The 17149-nt window shown below is 46.2% G+C and overlaps 1 protein-coding gene across 1 annotated transcript in view; it reads right to left on the minus strand.

Annotated features, from left to right (window-relative positions):
* Positions 1 to 229: 229 nt before the first annotated feature.
* DNTT (DNA nucleotidylexotransferase) overlaps positions 230 to 17149 on the minus strand; it is a 29144-nt gene continuing 12224 nt past the window's right edge. Inside the window, exons 5-11 of the mRNA XM_024563215.3 lie at positions 16889 to 16960; positions 15722 to 15845; positions 10185 to 10317; positions 8983 to 9088; positions 4713 to 4958; positions 2465 to 2548; positions 230 to 630 (exon numbers count right to left, since the gene is read on the minus strand). Coding sequence (XP_024418983.2) covers positions 544 to 630; positions 2465 to 2548; positions 4713 to 4958; positions 8983 to 9088; positions 10185 to 10317; positions 15722 to 15845; positions 16889 to 16960 — 852 coding nt within the window. The 3' untranslated portion in view covers positions 230 to 543. The remainder of the gene's footprint in view (positions 631 to 2464; positions 2549 to 4712; positions 4959 to 8982; positions 9089 to 10184; positions 10318 to 15721; positions 15846 to 16888; positions 16961 to 17149) is intronic.

The following is a 17149-nucleotide window of genomic DNA, read 5'->3' on the forward strand; positions in this document are numbered from 1 at the left end:
AGAGAGGTTGATGTGATGAAGGAAAGATCTGGAATTAAGGCAACAAGCCCTGACCTCCTGGTTCCATGATTTCTGCCTGGGAATGTCTGATCTAATGAAGCCCACTTCTCCCTCGAGATAAATGTTAAACTCTTTATTCTTTCATTTTGTATTTGTGTTTAAAAGTATTTTGTATTTGAGCAAACAAAGAAGACTCCACCACCTTGTGTCATCCTATCTTTATTGGGAGTGTCCAGTATTTCAGCTACACTGTGGGCACAGTGGGCTTTGATGAGATTCCCCGGAAAGGAGCCACCGATTACAACACTGTTTCTATGGCAAAATGCATTGTGAATTCCAAGCAGCGGTCATACAAATGGCCTATGAGAGCATCACCCATTTCCAGGGGGTGCCTTATCAGGTTTCCAAAACTATTTACTTCTAGAAGCATCGTGCATTTCAGTAAGACTTACAGACTCCCCAACTCTCCTCAAGCATCTTCCACTGCAATATGAAGCATATTTATTTACCCTGAAAAAGTTTTTTAAACGTCGACAATTTTTTCTAGGCATTTCTTTCCCATGGGTCAATGTAATCCAATCCCAGATGTGCAAAAATTTCTTCTTCACTTTCTGCTTCGAGGAATATCCTCTGAAAACATAACAAGGAACACGTGCATTCAGATACAGTGAACGTTTTACTTGTAAAACTGTCTTGACAAAATGATTATTGCCACAACATAACTCCCTACTTCTGAGCATTAAAAGTCATCTTAACTGACTTCTGTAATTTTTATGTTTTCCCACCCCCAAATGTGACAATTAATAAAGTAAAATGATGACAGCTTCACATGTTCAGCTAAAGGCACTTGGTACCTTTCCCATGGATCTGTAGTTCTTAACCACAGTTGCTCATTAGAAACACCTGAAGAAGTTTTTAAAAAACTATCAGAACTTGAGCTATACCCCAGTCTAATGGGATCAGAATCTCAGGAGCGTTCTTGTCATGAGTCTATTTGAAAGCTCCGGTTAATTCTAATGTGCCGGCAAAATTAATTACTGCCGCTATAGGTGATGAAGAGGGGCAAGATCTAGAGCCTCGTGTGTGTTGGGTTCTCCTCCTGGCCTTCCACACCTGCCCTCACCCCCACCAGGCTCCCACCCCGTGCTCTCTTCCAGACCGAACACCACTGCTCCTCCATCCCCCAGTGCTGGGTACACAGGAGACACTCGATAATGTTGAACGTCAATTTGCAAGTTTTCCCAAATCAGGTTGTGTGACGCTGCCTCCACGCACATGTTCCACATCCCGCCAGCCTCCATGGCCCTCTCTTCTGACAAGAGCACCTTGGTCTTTCTTTGGGAAAATCGAACCCCCCACTCTCAGTCCATGAGGGTCAGGTGGGGCTGATCTTGCCTCCACAAAGGGGCACACAGTCCAAGCCTGGCCAATCAGAGCCACAGTAATGGGTTCAGGATGGGCGCATGGCCAGGTCTGGCCAGTGAGCGTCAACTAGGGCTCTTGCTGGAACTACATGGAAATAGGCTCTTCTTTGTTCGGGGAAGCTAAGCTGGACAGATAGGACTCCTGGGAAAACCCTGCCTAAGGATGAAACCAACCTGGAGGGAAACGTGCCTGAGCACCTGGATGCAGCTACACCTGAAGTCAATAATACCTAGATGCCGCAGTATATAAGCCAAATTTCTCTTTTGTACCTGTGCCATTTTCAACTGGGTTTCTGACACTTGAACTGAGACAGCTCTAACTAAATACACCTTATTTAGACTGCTGGCTCCCAGAGGGCAAAGACTATTACTGTTAGTTATTTTATGTCTCCTTTCCCCTTGGTCACTGTAAGAACAGTAGACCATGGCACTTGTGGATTTAACAGTAGAATACTTAACTCTTCATAACGGATACAGTAATTTATTGTTTTGCTGAGGCACGCATTTGAACTGTGACCACTGCAAGGCTTAGCAGGCCAAACGACTAACACGGCTGGTGAGTGAGCCTCGCTGACGGCTCAGCGCCACTTCAGGGCAGCTCTGTGGCTCCCATCCTTGCTGTTACCCTCATTACCAACCAAAGTGGTCACTCCCAGTGCTACTGCCTACTGCACTCGAGGAGTACTTGAGCTGTGCTTGTGACTCCGGGGAATCTCCTTGGTTTTTTTCGGAGTTACTCGTTGCAAACACCGAGGATATGCTAAGCTCAGTTAATGTTCACTGCTGGGCTGGTTCTGGGGACCCTGTGAGCTCATCATCTTTGAGCCCAATGCCCATGAGCTCAATGCATTCTGGGCCGGGTGGGGGGCTGTGCTCCCGTCAGGACCTTCCCAGCTGCCCTAGGCTGTGACCTGTGGGCACAGGACACTCCAGGCAAAGGAGACCGAAACTGGACACTAACATCAGCTCGGGAGAAGTGCTCCGGGAGCCAGCCTTGGGGGTGCAGGTCAGAGGAGCCCACACCAGGGAGACATCTCTACCTTGGTCTTGTCGTACAAAGCGTGGTTATCGAGAATCATCTTCCGCTCGTGCGTGGCATAGCGCCGGAGGTCCCTCTCAAACTGCTGGAGAAGAGAGAAATAAAATAGGTTACTATCAAGTCTACAATGTCTTCAGTATTATGTGTTTAGGGATATCTAACTCCCCAAATTGAAATAGCTATCTCCACACTAAACATTCCACAACATAAAATTATACTCTGCTAAGCATTCTCAAAGTGATCTTCTCACATACTCGCACTAGAATGCAAGCTCTGTGAAAACAGGAACTCAGCTTGTTCTGTTTGTAACTATATTCCTCTTCGAATACTCCCGTCTCAGAGAAGATGTAGGGCAAATATTTGTTGAATGAATAAACAGACATTGTGAAGATTGTGTCCAGAATAATAGCTAGTCCAGAGTAAATGCTAAATATTTTCTGGGTTTTTTGTTTGTTTGTTTGTTTTTAATTTGGAAAATCACTATTGCAAAAGAGGATGAGAAGTCAGGAGACCCAGATTCCAGCCTGGATTTTGTCCCTATCTGTACATCTCTTGCCAAGTCACCAAGCTTCTCTGAATCCTGGCTGGTCAAACAGAACCACGGAACAAGTGCATGAGTCAGGTCACCTCTGGCTCTGATGTCCTCTCACATGAGATGCTGCAAAGCTAATGGTCTGAGCCACCTGCCCCCAAGTAGCATCTCCTAAGACCAGGGGTGGACTCTGAAGCTTCAGGGAGCAAACCCTGAAGGCAAAGCTAGAGGACAGGAAAGCTTTGGAACAGAAGGACGATCAATGAAATTCTCATTGAGGTTGATTTTCCTGAGAAGCATAAATCTAGAAATACTGTTTTTCCCCTGTGGGAATCAGGTGAAAGTGTGGGATGTTTGCGCCCTCTAGTGGCAGGGAACGATTTTTTTTTTTTTCTATTATAGGAAAGCTGGCTGAAGCTGGAACTGCCTTTCTAGACCACCACCTGGGTGTGTGAGAAGACAGACTTTCCAACCCGAAGGCCTTTATAATGCAGCAGAGGGGAAGCCTGCGTTGTGGGAAAACAGGTGAAGCAGATTCTGGGTGCTGTAGTTGCTGGTAGTAGTGAAAGTAGTGGGGTATTGCTTAGCACTGGGCGTCCTCCCCAGCCCTGGGTCATGCCTCCCATCCCCCCAACTCAGAATACTGGCTGCTCACTGTGTGAGGGGCAGTCTGGAGAGGGAGCAGATAATGGGGGCAGTGAGGGACTGCCCTGGGCCCCCCAGGTCTGTGTAGCGAGAGATGTATTCCCAGACTCCTGCGCTTCAGTGTGTCAGGAGCATTTTCCCATAGGCTGTTAGGGTTATAGTGATGGCCTTCCTTTGGGGAGCAATAGCATTTACTCAACAAACATTCACTGAGCATCTATGATGTGCCAGGTGTGTTCTGGGGGCTTGGGATAATTCTAGCCCCAAAGTGAAGACACCTGACATTGAACTCAAGGTCGAGGACAATTCATTTGTGTCCTGTCATTCATCTTCCGTATAAAAGCCTCCAAGGGCTCATTTCTCTGAGGGCCAGCTGCCTTGGGGCACTGGTGAAACAGGGTGGGGGACTTAGTTCAAGGGTAGAGCGTGCGCTAAAGAGACTCAGCTCACGGACGCCATCTCTGTGACTATATAATGACTGGATATAGGAGCTGCTGCTTGGCCAGCCTGCCCACGTGCCCTATCTGTGCTGAGGGCTCCGCCAGCTTCATCTCACCCAGTCCCTGGGAACCAGGGAGGTCATCGCCCTCACTTCCTGAGGGGAAAACTAACACTTAAAGGCCATAGGGAACTTGTCCTAGATCACCGAGCCGCTAAGAGGCAATGCAGGGACCGTGACCAGGACTGGGATGGCCGAAACTGTGCTCTTAGCCACACGCTGCTTTCTCTCCTTCAGTGGTTCTCACACTTCCGCTGCATCAGAAAGTCCTTGGAGGACTGGGCTCCTTGGACGCATTGCTGGGCTCTACCCACAGAGTTTCTGATTCAGTAGGTCCAGGTAGGGTGGAGAACTTACTGTACATGTTTAACCTGTTCCCAGGTGAGGCTGATGCTGCTGGGCAAGGGACCACGCTTTGAGAATAACTGTTCTAAATTAATGTTTCTTCTGACCATGTGCACGTGAAATGTCTGATTTAGAGGTTTCTAGACACTACACCCTCCTGTCACAGGCCCCCCCACTGCCACTGTCAGTCTCCTGGGCCGCTGTCCCTTGGATCCAGGTAGAGCTTACCCGGGAGCCGGTCCAGCCCAGCAGAGCAAAGGCTCGGCACTCGTAGGGGCACATGACCAGGTCCACACGGATGGCCTTCCAGGTCTTTCCTTCCTGCTCACTGGACTTGCCGCCGTCTACTCTCTGATGGTGCAATTTTAAAATCAGAAAGCATTTTTGGAAATGATCTAAAGCATCCACCTTCCTGCTAGGCAACTTGAACTTTTCAAACGTCGACTCCACAAGGTCATAATATAAAAGTAATCCCTGAAAACAAACAAAGACATCAGGAAGAGTCCCCGGTGGACAGGGTCCAAGATTTTATACCAGGCTCTTAATGAATGTTCTTGACAAAAGCTTTTCAGATTCCAGCAGAACGCAGGTGTGTTTTGTCCTTGAGTTTTGAGCCCCCCTGGCCACACTCTGAGAGGAACCAAGGCATGGGTGCATCACCCTCCCTCTGCAGCAGAAGGAGTTGGCAATTAGAGAGGCCCAGCCAAGGCCCCTTCATGGCAGAGCTGCCAGAGAATCTACCCCCTACTTTTCAAAGACATCCTCCAACTGAGCTGCTCCATGGAATTCCTCGTGGCACAGGGCAGATGGGATAGGGGGGGTAGGGGGGTGCGGAACCATGCAATTAACTGCTGAATCTGAATGGCAGCTAAAAGAGCAAATAACCTCAACATAATTCAATCATAGTTATTAGGGTGTGTAATTTATCATGCATTTTTTAGTTCAGATGTTCTCAAATCCTATTATCAGGCGCATTTGGAAGGTTTGTTATGACAGTTTGCAGAGCCCTGTCCCCAGAGTGATTCAGTGTGGGGAGAGGGTGGCGAGAATGTGCATTTCTAACAAATTCCCAGGTGGTGCTGATGGTGCTGGTCCAAGGACCACACTTCAGGCATCACTGATTCAGTTTATTATTATTAGAAATGCACATTTCTTCTGCACCCCCCCGAAGGAGTCATTGTTTCAATTTGACAGAATGCTTTGAGCAGTGGACACTTCCTTTTGCTGATTTCTAAAGAGGGGACTCTTCGGGAGTTCTTCGCCTTAGCTCTTCAGTGCCTCCCGAGGAAAGGTATTAAGAAGAACACCACCGTGTGAAGGCGGAGGGCTGGGTAGCACCGATATCAGGAAGAGCCTCAGAGGGAAGTGACAAATCTTGCCATAGATACATCTAATAACCAGCTTGGGAAATCACAATTACACTTTTTAATGAAACTTACTACAATTAGGATGGTAGAGCAGCATTTCATGTAAATTTAAATTATGTACATTTGAAAAGCGAGCTATTACAACATGAAAAAGTCTCACCTTGGAGCCAAATTTGCCATAACATCCCCCCTCCCCCTTTTTTTTAAATCCACAAAGCCGGCTTCCTAATGCTTGTAAACTGTCTGCACCATCACCACCTGGCAGTTACACCTGGGCTGGAAGCTCCTCGGCAGGGCTTTGCTTTGAGTTTTGCCTGGTGTTTGGGATGCGTCCCTTGAGTGACACGCTCCTGTCCCAGAGCCAGCCAGTCCCATCTGCACAGGGCACCGTTGTCAACACCCACACAACCCCCCGAGGTCGCCTCCTGCTCTCTGTCCGGGCATCGTTATTTTCTGCAGTCATTCCTTCCTTGTTGCCTCCCCACCCCCTACCCCCCCATTCTCTTTAGGTAACCTCTCCTGTTTTGAAAACTCCCTGGATGGTTTGGGCTCCGGCTTCCGCATCAATACCCACAGGTGGACTGGATTTCACATCAGCCTGTTCCTTTTGTTTTCCTGTGGGAAACTGAGAGACTCCTGACAAGGAGGGAGGCATTTCCCTGCCCCTCGCTGGCCTCCCTGCTGCCGGGGGACAGAGCAGCCTGCTCTCCACGTAGATGGCAGGGGCAGAAGGGATGTGCTCAGCTCTCAGCCTCCCCTCTCACAAAAAGGAGGCTCCGTCCCCTGGCGTTTGGTCTCAGGTGCCCCCCGGAGCAGGGAGGGTGGGGAGGCTGGAGCCTGGACGATTTGAGGGTGAGGGTCTGTCCACTCTGTGGTTTCATTTCCCTCCCACCCCTTCTCATAAGATTCGGCGCCCCCTATTCCAGGTCTAGTCAGTTTCTCAAAGTGAACGCACCCTTTCCTCTAATGATTGGCAATACTGTCGATCTCAGCAGTTTCACGGCCCGCGGATGTGGCTGCAGGGAACAGTTAGGGGCCCTGTACCAAGGCCCACTCACCTGTGTGAACCCAAACTACACTCAGCGCTGCCCTCTTTGGGTTGAACTACTGGTGGCCAGTGAGATTTGGGCTAACAGGGCCTTTGGGATGGAGATACCCCCAAAGATCGATATTTCCAAGCTCCTTTTCCTCTTTCTCCCACCCCTGACCAAGGGGCCTTCTACAAGGATCACGTCTAGATCATCTGATGGGCTGTTCATTATGCCCCGCGGGCGTTCAAACCCTGCGTGTGTATTCCGGGGGTTGTGTGACAGGTGCCTGGTGTGCCCGTGCGGGATATAATTTTTATAATCTGGAAAGTGCAGTTTGGGGTAAGAACAGCGAGAAGAGGAGTGAGGTCGAGGTGGAGGTTAAACGTGAAGAACCTGGGTGCTGATTTCACAGCCGAGGTGTTGGGGTCATTCTTGGGGCTGCTGGGGTGCTCGTGCTGCCCACGAGGTCTCCTCCCTGAGGTCCTGTTTGTCAATGAGAGAGGGCAAGAGGCTGTGCCTGCTCTCTCCCTGGTCCCCCCACCTGGCACAGGGCCTGGCCCTCCAGCAGAGTTCGGTAAGTGGCTGTGCAGGAGAGAGCTTGAGATGACAGCCACCAGGTATTTATCAAACCCTGTGCCCAGTGCTTTATCTAATTCTCTGAGTTAATGCTCCCCATTAATGAAATGAGAGAAGTCTGTTGCCCCTCTTCTATGGGTGAGGAAAGACAAGCTTGGAAAGGGTACATAAAGCATCCCAGGTCACAGAGCCAGTAAATGGCTCAATGCCACGTGCTCAGTGCTGGTCTCCACAGGTAGCTGTCCATCTCTTTGCTCAGGGACCAGCAGTGTGACTGCCTTGAAACTGAGGAGAACCAATGGGAATAAAAGCTCCCTGTCACCATGTCCCCACCCCACCCCAGTCTTGTGCTGGGACAGTCTCAGAGCATGAGAGTGGTACCTATAAACCAAGGTCAAACCAAGGTCTTTCAGGAGTGCCAGGGTGGAAGGCCAGGCAGCGCCCTCCGCACCAGGCCTCGGCCCACAGGGTCCATGGCTTGTGCTCTGTATCCATGAGAATCTTTCATCTCTCCTGCTTCAGCAGAGCAGCAGGGCCTGCCCAGGTGCAGCTGATTCTTCCTCCTCCCGCCTTCCCCTGACTTGGTCTATTCCATTCACTGTCAGGGCCCCTGGCCACCTGGGTCCACTCTCCTGAGAGGGACTGACAAGGTTAGGGATGGACTTGCAGGTAAAGTGAGATCTGGTTCCCAAGTTGGGTCTTCACTTCCAGTGCTCCTGGCTCCAGGGTTGGGTGTTTCTAACTCGTTTTCACTTTATCTGAGGGCTTCTCTCTGACATAGCAGGGAGCTTGGTCCACCCACAGCAGAGGCTAGACCACTCAGGAGGGGTGGGGCTGTGCACCAGCCTCCCCCCGGCCCCTGGAAAGGGCTCTCCAGTCTCTTTGGCAAGTAGAGCTCCCACTGGAGTCTGGCAGGAGTCAGGGCCCCCCGCAGGTGGCTCTGGCCACAGGATCATCCTTTGCTTCCTCCCGTGGGCTGCAGGCAGTCTGTGGCAAGTCTGACCTCCTCAGTGGGTGGGAGCTCCTGAGCTGAGACTTCTCCTGGGCCCAGCCCACCCTCACTAGTTTCCTTTTTCCCATCTCAGCACAAGGTCAAGGTGGTCATTGACAAGAATAGAGTTCTAAGAGCCAGCGACACCTCTTGGACTGATTTTATCCTGGTCCTAGCAGTCCTGTCCAGCCTCTGCACCTGCTCTACCCTGGTTCACACTTCCCAGGTCTTCACCGAGGATGCTCTTCATTTTGTTTGAGGGTTGAATGCCTCTGCATGTCCTACACAGAGACACAGCCACCTCGGCTCCCTCAGTAATAGGACGAGTGTGTATAAACAAGATACGGGTTCATAACACGGACTCTAGAACCCAAAGCGGGTATGTCTCGTTGTATGTCACGTGCATTGTGTTGGCTGTTGCAAATAATTGAGAAACAATTAGTCACTATATGATTGTGAGATAGTGTGCAAAATTCAATGGCATCAGTATAACGCCTGAGTGCCCAAACAATGCTTTTGATTTTTCTTCTTACCTTCCTTTCCCATAAGTTTATCACTTTAGGTAAAAGTTCTTCCTCTTCTCCTGTGGATCCTGGACTGGTGATTAAAAAATCTACGTCATGCCCAATCTTCTTACCCCTGATTAAAAAACAGGATAAAATGGAAATACATTAGATTTTTAGCTCTCAACTTTTAACAGTCACCTTTGTTTTTATGCCTGTGCTTCTGGTTTGCAACCCAGAGTGCTCCTGACATTTTTTTAAAACATAATATCCTTGGTTGTACAACTCCACACCTTGCGAAATAAATTTAGGACACACACAAAAATAAAAAAGAGACATATATATGATCATGTGCATGTGTGTAAAAAACAACAAAGAAGACGATTTCCTCTACACACTCACACACGCACCCCGCCTCCAACACCCAGAGACAGGCGTGCGTGGCAGCAAGCAAATCAAGAACTATGGTCACATAACATAAGATAGGGCTCTTGGAATTATGACTTGATTAAGGGCATTACCTTGGATTGACCTCACCTTTCCACTTTTTCTCTCACCTCAAACCCAGCTTGCCAGAATAGCCAACAGCACCGTGTAAGACTGCCAAAAGGGGAGTTAGGGGAAGGTGTGAGGGGGAAGGAATCTCCTTTTGCAAATGGAAGCTTCAGCATCCAACGACTGCACACGTCTCTGTGGAGAGTTTGTTCGTTCATTCATTCATTCATTCATTCGTTCATTCATTGACTCAACCAGTATTTTTGAGGGCCTTCTTTGCGCCAGGCACCAGACACTGGTTCTCACTGAGCACTAAACTCTAAGACCTTAGTGGGGAAAGCATGCGTACAAACAAATTACTTGGCAGCTGTCTACGCACAGAGGGGGGTGCCTACCCCACTGTGGGAAGGAGGGAGTCAAGGAGGGCTTTCTGGAAGAGATGGCATCTGAATGGAATCTTAAAGGATGAGAAGACATCAGCCAGGTGATGATTTGAGGAAAGCCAGCACAAGCAGAAGGGTCTGGCTAAGCAACATCCCAGAAACAACAGACAGCTATGTGTGTGTAGAGGATGACGAGCCATTGGGCCACTGGAATAAAACTTGAGGTATAGGAAATGGAGCTGCAGGGAGAGGCCAAAGACCTTATGTGCCATGTTCAGAAGCCTGAATTTCTGAACATAGGGAGCTACTGAAGGTGTTAGAGCAGAGGAGGCGAAAGCAACCTTCACTTTTTACCTCCGGAACCCTCCTGTCACGGTGACAAAGGCATCAGGAAGAAATGCCCAGACGGCCTCTTTAACCAGCACGCTGACCGCCTCTGCTTCTGCCCTGGTGACACAGCTGACGAGGTCTTCATAATAGAGGAATCCTGGGAGGCCAGCGAACAGGTCAATGGAGAGAGTGACACGTCTTGTGTGAAGCAACCAGCCCTCAGCCCCCACATATGGCCAACATGGCTACAATCAGCAGCCTGTTCCACAGACACCAGTTACTTCTGTCCTCTTGGTGGTGAATTTTTCCTGGTAACAATGGCTTTTTGCTTTCTGACTGAGAGGCAACTTCCTGATTAAGAAAGAGACCATATTGCAAATCCCTGTAGAAACCAAGTGGTTCAAACCTGACTTCCTATATGAAGAGCCAGTCCTCTTGATCAATAAGCTGCCTATTGTTTAAAGAACACAATGCATTGAGATCTGGGATGGGGAGGCTCAGGGTTGGAAGGTGATAGACAAATTAAAAAGTTCAAATCAAGAATAGGAAGAGGGCAGATTTGCATCTGAGGTGCAAAACGTCTGTGGTGGTTTGGCATGTTGCTTCTTTGTCCAACCACCATGAATCAATGAAAGCTCGGATAGAACTGTTATGATGAAGAGTTGTTATAATGACTCGATTATTCCCCAGACCCATGGAGGGTGGCGTGGAGCGAAGGAGTAAAGGAGATGGAAACCTAATCTCCAGCACTTGGGATGAAGTATCGGAGGAGAGGAGAGTAGAGGTGCAAGGGAGATCCTGAGGGACAACTAATTACCCTTCAGTACAGGCATGGCCATCTTATCTAGGATCCCCATTATGGAGTCATTCAAACTCTCCCTGGATCTTTCTGAAAATGGGAGGCTCTGATATCTCCAGAGGCAGCTCGTCTCCTAACCGTAAAGTCTGTTTAGATGGTTCTTTTTCCCCCGGTTACACTGAGAAATAATCAACAAATAAAAATTGCAAATATTTAAGGTTTCCAGTGTGATATTTTGATATACATATATTGTGAAATGATTCCCACAATCAAGCTAATTAGCATATGATAGAATATTATACAGCCTTTAAAAGAAGGAAATCTTGTCACTTGCAACAAGATGGATGAACTGGAGGAGAGTAGGCTAAGTGAAATAAATCACGCGGAAAGACAAATATTGCATGATCTCACTTGTATGTGGAACTGAAAAAGTCTAACCCTTTGAAGTGGAGTGTAAGGGTTGGGGGTTGGGGAAAACGGAAAGATGTTCATCACATGTATCAGTGACCTGTAGACATGGAGAACGATTTGGGGATGGACTGTGGGAGTGGGGGTGGGCTGGATGGAAGAGGGCAAAGGGAGAAAGTTGGGACAACTGTAATAGAATAAACAAGAATAAAAAAATAATAAATCAAGTAGGTTGAGGTATGAGGAAAGAAGTCTATTCTTGTTTAACTGGCCTGGGAACTTAAATTTTTGAATTTTCCAGTCCTGCATCAATGCCTGGATATACACCAGTTTCAGCTAACTCTCTGACACCCCCTGAAGGACTCAGGGAAGAACGTTCATGTATCCAGACCACCAGTCATCTAGAAGATGACCATTTGGGACCAGACTAACACTGCAGGATTGATTCTTCTCGGGAATGTACTTCTCACTTATAAAAACCGTCAGCTTTTCTTTCCTCTTTGGAAAACTATGGGCACTGCCCTGTTGTGTTTCCAGTTTGCAAACCCTAAGACCCTTGAATAAATCTTTATCATTTATTTCTAAAAAAGAGAGAGAGAGAGAGAGAGAGATGTTCATCAGAGGGCGCAAACTTTCAGCTACGTAGGACGATGAGTTCTGGAGGTCGACCAGACAGCACGGTGATGATAGTTAACAATACTGTGTGGTATACTTAAAATTTGCTAAGAGAGTAGGTCTTAATTCTTCTCAACCCCATTCAAAAAAGGAGGGGACATCCAAAGTTCCTGCTTCTGATGAGCTTAAATCTACTTCCTTGCAATCTCACCCATCATTGGCCCTCTGGAAAGACATGGAACAAATCTATTGGTCCTTATTTCTCATCCCCAGGATCATGGGAGGGTGGAGGCTGAGAAGTCATTTGGTTTAAACATCATGGTCACAAAATTCTCAAATCTCTACAGTCTCTACAATCTGATGTAAATTCTCAATCTTTACATCGCATGTTGCCTCTAAATGAGGACAGTGGCATAAATGTGTCAGCAGGACCAAGAGAGTATGATGTTCACACTGATACATTAACCGTGACCAACACCAAACCACAAAGCTGGTGGGATACTCTTGTTTTTTATGTCAGTCCTAAAACTTTCTCTCATCAAAAAAAAAAAATTAAGCCACATTTTTTATTGCAATATGCACATTTTTGTACATTGGGAGTTTGATCTAAAAAAACAATGCTTTAGGGAGATTGTGGCTCTGTGGGTCCAAAGTTTCAGTTACACAAGACAAATATGTAACAGAGATCTGCTGTATATCATTGTGTCCTTTGTTAATAATACTCTGTTGTGCACTTAGAAATTGGTTAAGGAATATGATGTGGATCATAGGCCTAAATGCAAAATACTATGAGCTGCATCACATTCATTAAGGCTTCTGAAGGAAAGCAGGAAATTTCTTTGTGATGTTGAGGGTCAGCAAGTATCTCTGACACAGAGTGAAAAAAACACTAACTATGATGAACAGATTGATAATTTGAATTTTATTCAACGTGAGAACTTAGGTTTATCAGAGGACATTATTAAGCAAGTGAAGAAGCAATCTTCAGACCGTGAAAAGATATTTGCATTTCATATATCTGGCCAAGCACTTACATCCAGGACATTAGATAACTCCTACAAATCAACAAATAAAAGACTAAACAATCCACTTTAAAAAGGTAAAACAACTTCAACAGGCACCTCTTGGAAGAGCAATTTGCCAAAAGCACTTGAAAAGGTCATCAGAGAAATGCAAACTAAAACTGCAGTAAGATGACACTACTCACCACCAGGACAGACAAAACAGAAAAGGTTGACAATAGCAAGTGCAGGCGAGGATGTGGAACAACTGAAAATCTCCGACAGTAGTAGCAGGAGTGTCAGGTGGTTCAACCACTTTGGAAAACTATTGGGCAGTATCTCCTAGAGCTAACTAACTAACTATCTATGCTCTGACCCAAGGTCTATGCACAAGAGGAATTAGGACACAGCTCCACAGGTACAAGAATGTTCATAGCACATTCTTTTCATAATAATACCCAAGTAATAACCAAAAACTGGAAATAACCCAAATGTACACAAACAGGAAATGGGTAAATAACTTATGATACTAATGGAGAAAAATCACTTAAGAGGGTAGATCTCATGTTAAGTGCCCTTACCACAATAAAAAAATCAATTTAATAAAATTAAAAACATAATTTATTAATGTGAAAAAATAAAAAAAAGCAATGTTCCATTAGCCTTTTTATCGATACAAAATTTTTCATCATGGCTGACATTCAAAGCTCACTTGGTAACCATAAAACTAGGCTTATTCAGGATGTACATAAGCCAAAAGGCATGACTGACAACAGCTTCTTTAAGGACATGTACAGATTTTAGGAATGGAATTGGAGAGACTATGAGTATAGTAATTTGTTGACACCGGGAAAGCAACTTCAGTGGCTTTCTTGCTTTCCTTTTTGGTACGGTGGGGAGGTGAACTCGTTACAAGAAACAACACACTGAGGAATGTTGTATGTGTGCCGTTATATTTCAGACTTTGTCTGTTCAGGACCAATGTGGCCTGTGACTGCTCAAGCCTCAGGGAACCAAAAGCAAGTGCAACTGTAAGTAAAACTGTATCAGGTTTTCCACTGGACCCATGGATCATACTTTCAACATGTTCAATTAGCTTATTTAGCTTACATGTGCAGCACTGTAAACTATTCTCATTGACAATTCCATTCATTGTCACGCTGCTAAAGGAATACATACAGATAGGGGCTTTGAGCTATAAGCACGATAGAAAGGCATTCCTAGAGTTTCGAATAAACTAAGTGTTAAACAGTCTGCTGGCGATCACTGGCTGATCAAGTGAATGATATAGCTGCTTCATTCACCCAGCTGGAAGAGCCGGGTAGCGAGGAAAACTTCCAGCTTCCAACGCTACTGAGTTGGAAACTGAGGCTGAGAGCCTTTGGGGTCATTTGATAGGGTTTTTATCTAAGTCAGACACTATACTGCCACCCCCAAATATCTATCTGTTGAGGGTCCTCACTATTATTTCAAGCCACCCCTTACTTATGTTTAATACTTAGGTAAATTTCTTTTTAATGGCATCTCTAAGCTTGGTTGGGGTACATCACTCATATTAAATGCGTACTTTCAGGAACCCAGAATATAAATACTGGGTCTTCCCCCCACCTTAGACTCTTTTATTTCCTATGTAGCATCTTATAAAGCTTTTTAGCAATCTCTCAGAGGTTAGCAGCTTGGTGAGAGATGAGTAGGGGTCATCTATAGCAGCATTGATGTGAACCACCAAGGCTTGATTTGCTTCCTCTCCTGGTGCTTGTTTCATTTCATCACTGAAACAGAAAATGGCTATTTTCTTTTATTTCTCATCTCTTCTTATAGAAGATCCCCTTACCTTCATATCATTAAAAATGTTGATCATTGCATGATTCTTTGTAACTCAGGAGCCATAGGGCTTACAACTGTGGATGTGATGCCTTCTCAAATCCCAATGAAATTGTATTTCCATTGCATGTTAAAAGTAAACATCTAAAACATGTACAACATTTTTTTTACTGTGTATTGGCATTCCTTCATTTAAAAAATGTTTACCAGGACCCTTCCTAAATGGGAGTGGCCTGGCCACTTTCAACCCCAGGGAGGCCCCACAAGGCTCTCAAAATGCCTGTGTCAACATAGTCTTCTCTTAGACTAATGAGGCTGATTGGGTTGATCAGCCTGTGCCTGGATTTCCACTATTTCTCTTCTATGTTCCAGTGTTCTACAGTTTCTAAAACAGATCCATATCCGTGCCAGGTAACAACTCTCGTTTCCTCAAATATTCGTTACTTGTCAACCCTCCATGTTAACCTACCTTGACTCCACACCGTCACCTCCTACCCAACCAGAACCCAAAGGGTAGAAGGGTCCATTCAGTAAGAACCAGGTTTGACACCCAAACATAAAGGAATCTGTACCAGGCAGATTGCTAAGGACTTTGCCTGCACTATTGATTTGTTTCAATTGATTTGTTCCCGCTGAAGCACCAATGTGACCTCCCTTTTGCAGATGAAACAACCTAGGCTCAAAGATTTTCACAAACTTACTCAAGAACACATAGCTGCAGAATGTTGGAGCCAGGATTTGGATTCAGGGCTGTGTGATTCCTAAAGTGTTTGCTTTTAACCATAGCGTGAAAAGAGGCCAAGCAAGCAACTCAGCTCACAGAGATTACAGTTGAAATGCAACTGACTTAGAGCTCTACCAGGACCTGCCCAGCCCATGGGAACCGCGGGAGATTTTTAGGAGGCGCAATTTACCTGCTTTCTGCATTCGTGTGAACTTCAGGGTTTGGTCTGACCTTATTTTACTCAGGGTTCTGAAACCCATCCTGAACCACTTCTCAGATGTCTTCAATCCCACGCCAAATACAGAAGTAAAGAGCTGAAAGGGAAGGAAAGGCATGCTTTCAGTTCTAAAGTAATCATGACAATGAAGTGATACTTTTCAAGGCCAAAGGATTCAGAAAAAGTGTAAACAGATCTCTGACCCTTGTTTCTCCTGAATACGACAGGTGGGTGAGTGATAGCAATTTTTTAGAGACATATTTGCTTCAGGAGGGTCCTTTCCTGATAAATGAAACAGACATGAGGAGGGAGGTTCTGGCATCTGCATAGGACTTCCCTGTAATCTGCTCATGGGATGGCCTGTGCTGTCAACAGGTGACAACAGCCACCTGTCGGGCACTTCCCTTGGCCAAGGGTCCCTTACACACACTTGTGCTTTGCATATTTGGCTTCACCATCTAAAGAGTGGCATGCATGTAGGTTGTATGCATTCTCCACCACCATACAGCTGGTAAGTGGCAGAGCCCAGATTCAAACCCAATCTGTCTGCACACCAAGCCCAGGCACCTGCCCACAGCCACCTTCTAGGCCTGTGCACATGAGTGACAGGCCCCGGAAGGCAAGGTAATTTGTGTCTCGTCATAGCAGGGCAATAAGCTCCAGATCCCACATTTATTTAGGCATCTGCTTCCTAGACCATTGCTATGGACTGAATTATATCCCCCACCCCAATTCATATGCTGAAGTCCTACCCCCTACAGTGATGGTATTTGGAGATGGGGCCTTGGGTAGGTAATTAGCTTTAGATGAGGTCATGAGGATGGAGCCTCAACAATGGGATTAGTGCCCTTATTAGCAGAGACACCAGAGAGCTGTTCTCTCTCTATGCCGTATGAGGAGAACACATAGAGAAGGACTCCACCTGCAAACCAGGAAGAGAGCTCCAACCAGAACCCAACCGTACTGGCACCCTGCTCTCAGAATCCCAGCCTCCAGAACTGTGAGAAAAGAAGTATTTTTTACCTAAGCGACTCACGGCATCCTGTGAGAGCAGCCCAAGCTGACTAATATGACCACCTACAAGAAGTAATAGGGGTAACTGAAAAACTATTTTCAATAAATATATGTAAAATCACTTACTTTGAAGCACTGATATCGTTCATCATTTAACACAGCTTTAACTTCAGAACTTTCTCCATCTTCAATAATTTCCTACACAGACAGTGGGAAAATATTTGAAATTAGTGATGTTGGACAGTCACAGTCCAAGCCGCTCAGGTTCGCAGATCCAAGAGCTTGACTTTTCAGAAAATGCACACCCATTGTGTGGACGATGTTTCTCTAGCTTATCTGGAGAAGACAAGATATTTCCCTATAACCTTGAAAATCCCAGGTCATTAT

Source organism: Desmodus rotundus, chromosome 4, assembly GCF_022682495.2.
Source record: "Desmodus rotundus isolate HL8 chromosome 4, HLdesRot8A.1, whole genome shotgun sequence".
NCBI classification, from domain to species: domain Eukaryota; kingdom Metazoa; phylum Chordata; class Mammalia; order Chiroptera; family Phyllostomidae; genus Desmodus; species Desmodus rotundus.